At 38.2% G+C, this 2,824-nt stretch overlaps 1 protein-coding gene across 1 annotated transcript; it reads right to left on the bottom strand.

Moving 5' to 3' along the window:
* Positions 1–1,739: 1,739 nt before the first annotated feature.
* LOC137745773 (small ribosomal subunit protein eS17w-like) lies at positions 1,740–2,448 on the bottom strand. Its single transcript, XM_068485784.1, has one exon. The coding sequence runs from the start codon at positions 2,352–2,354 to the stop codon at positions 1,935–1,937; it is 420 nt and encodes a 139-aa protein (XP_068341885.1). The 5' UTR covers positions 2,355–2,448; the 3' UTR covers positions 1,740–1,934.
* Positions 2,449–2,824: the final 376 nt, after the last annotated feature.

Raw genomic sequence — 2,824 nt, forward strand, 5'->3', positions numbered from 1 at the left:
TGTGTGTTTGAAATAAGAACACGAAATTAGATTACATCTCAAATTTTGAACTTCAAAATTGTATAAAATGAAATAAAAAAACATTAAAAGGCAAGGATGATATTCCAAGTTCATCGGCCTGTTTGGTATCCTATTTGAAAATTTTTAACATTTCTCAAAACATTTCTTAAAAACAATTTTCTTTAAGACTTAAAAACATGATTGATTTGTGATTTAAAAATTTTAAATCTCACAACTTAAACTAGACAAAGATATCTAAAAAAAAAGGAGGGGGGGGGTTGCAGGAGAGGGAGAAAGAGGAGAGAGGAGGAAAGAAAATAAGAAATGATTGAAGGAAAGAGAAAGAAGAGAGAGGATCGCACAAGATAGAAAGGAAGATGAGTAAGAAAAAAAACTGAGAGAATGAAGAAAGCGAATTGGAGGAGAAACAAAAAAGGTAAAAGAAAGAGAGGAGAGAGAAAGGTTTGGAGTGAGACAGGAGGAATGAGAGAAAAAATAAATGAATTTAAGTTTAAAAACTCATTTTTTATGTTTATAGAGGATATACTATATTTTTTTAGTTAGTCTTGAGTTCAGTTTTTAAAAATAATTCTACCAAACAAGTTTTTACTTTCACCTGTATCATACAGAATTATATGGTTGTAGTTTGCATCTCCGAAACACGTCCAAAAACGCTTCTAGATTGAAGAGGGAGCATTCATGAAGGCAATTTCACTGTATATTTCATTTAGCCCCTGTAATATTGGCGGCTCCTTTTGCCGGTGGAGGAGTTACAACTTACAAGTTCCAACAAGTCGATGAACACGGCTCCTTTTGATTACGCAGCAGTTAGCATTCAATCTCATTCCCAACAAAATCATTACAAATTCCAACAAGTCGATGAACACGGCTCATTAAAACCGCGTCTTCCTAATAACCTTTTGAAGCCAAGTCTCTGTATGTTCAACGGATGGAATTGAGTAATCCCAATATAATCACTATGCAAATGACATCAAACATAGCTTACAAGGCAAGGTAACCTTGACCTCTGATTCGACAACCAGGGGTATCGTCGGCACTCAAAACTCCAAGAACTGCTAAGTTTATTGCCAGCAAAGCAATGGAAACCGTTGCAGAGGCAGGGGTAACGCAAACGTCCACAATCACGCAAACCATACGAGGTGCAATCAATCCGCAACACTTAATTCAACAATATTTAGACAGTATAACGATCCAGTTACCAAGTAAGAAATGGTAAAAACCAAAGACAGTACTGCTTAAGTACTTACGGAAAGAAGAAAGCAAAACCAGTGCCGGTGTGGAAGGAAATAGACATGACAAAACCACACATCTAACAATGGTACTGATAGTGAGGACTGATTATACCAACCATTTTAGAAAGTAAACTCAAGGCATCACTACAGCTTACATGCTAATCATAAGATTAGAGTCAGATGAAACGCTAACGCGTGAAACCCCGACAAATAAGCATCAAAATTTAACATCACAAGGGTTCCAAATTCTAACAGATGAGAAACAAAGCCATAGCATTGTTTCAAAGATCAAACTAATCACAAATGAATACCAAAACCAGAAAATTAGACCTAACCATTTCGACCAAAACAATTAGACCTAAACACGCCCATAAATTCCGAAAGCTAAAACCCCGAAAGAACACGAACAAATCGAGAAATTAGCACACTAAAACCAGATTATCGGTGTCCATCAGAATCAACAACAATAAACACCAAAACAATTAATTCAACAAACGAAATCAACTGCAACGCTTTCGATTCTCAATGCAAATATAACATAATCCCATAACAAAAGACGTCATCCGCATTGCTTCCTCAATAAAATTAAACACATAGAAATTTAACAATAAGCTAACTTCTTCCTAATCCAAAAACCAAATGTAGTATAGCATCAAAACCCGATCATTCTCTAAACCCGTTTCAGTACCTCCTGGGTCCACCACGCACGAACCCCAGATTCTGAGACTGTGCTTCCGGGTCGACCCGCTTGACGCCGGGCATGTCGGCCATGCCCAGAGCAGAGAGCATGTCGATGGTTTCCTTGTCGACGGAGATCTCGTCGATCTTGATAGCGGACTCCTCAGGGACGAAGTCCATGCGGCGCTCGCGCTCCTCCTCCTGCAGCTTCAGGGAGATGCCGCGGACCGGGCCCTTCTGGATCCGCTTCATCAGGTGGGTGGAGAATCCGGCAATCTTGTTGCGGAGGCGCTTGGAGGGGATGATGGCGACTTCCTCGAGGATCTTCTTGTTGGTGTGGAAGTCCAGGGTCATGCGCGAGTAGTAGCGCTCGATGACCTGGCGGGAGGATTTTTTCACTGTTTTTGTGCGGACGCGACCCATGGTGGTGGATTTGCGTGGAGGAGATGGGAGGCGACGGCCGCTGGTATGTGCGTCTGCGTGTGAGAGAGGCGAGAAGAGGGTAAGGGAAGTGAGAAGTAGGGTTTTAGGTATTTATGGGAAATCAGTGTGGCCTTGTCAGAGAATTGATTGGGCCAATAAGAAATTGGGCCTTGCAAATTAAAACTAATTAATTATAATTTTCGAAATTACTATTGTAATTTTGTGCTAATTTTTTTAAAGAATTTTAGAAGTTGTATACTTTTTTTTTTTAAGAGATAGTCATGGTTTTTCTTTCAAAATATTTATCCGATTACGTACTTTTTATATTTTACCCTACAAAATATTTTCTTTTTCTAAAAATAAAATATAATCATATCTTTTTTTTTTTGGTAAAAAATATAATCGTATCTTCAAAATAACAAAAATGGTGGATGTTTATATTTTTTAAAATTATTATGTACACATTTTAA

Source organism: Pyrus communis, chromosome 9, assembly GCF_963583255.1.
Source record: "Pyrus communis chromosome 9, drPyrComm1.1, whole genome shotgun sequence".
Lineage (NCBI taxonomy): Eukaryota > Viridiplantae > Streptophyta > Magnoliopsida > Rosales > Rosaceae > Pyrus > Pyrus communis.

Coding starts and splice junctions, on each gene's coding strand:
- LOC137745773 (XM_068485784.1), bottom strand. CDS start 2,354: ATGGGTCGCGTCCGCACAAAAACAGTGAAAAAATCCTCCCGCCAGGTC.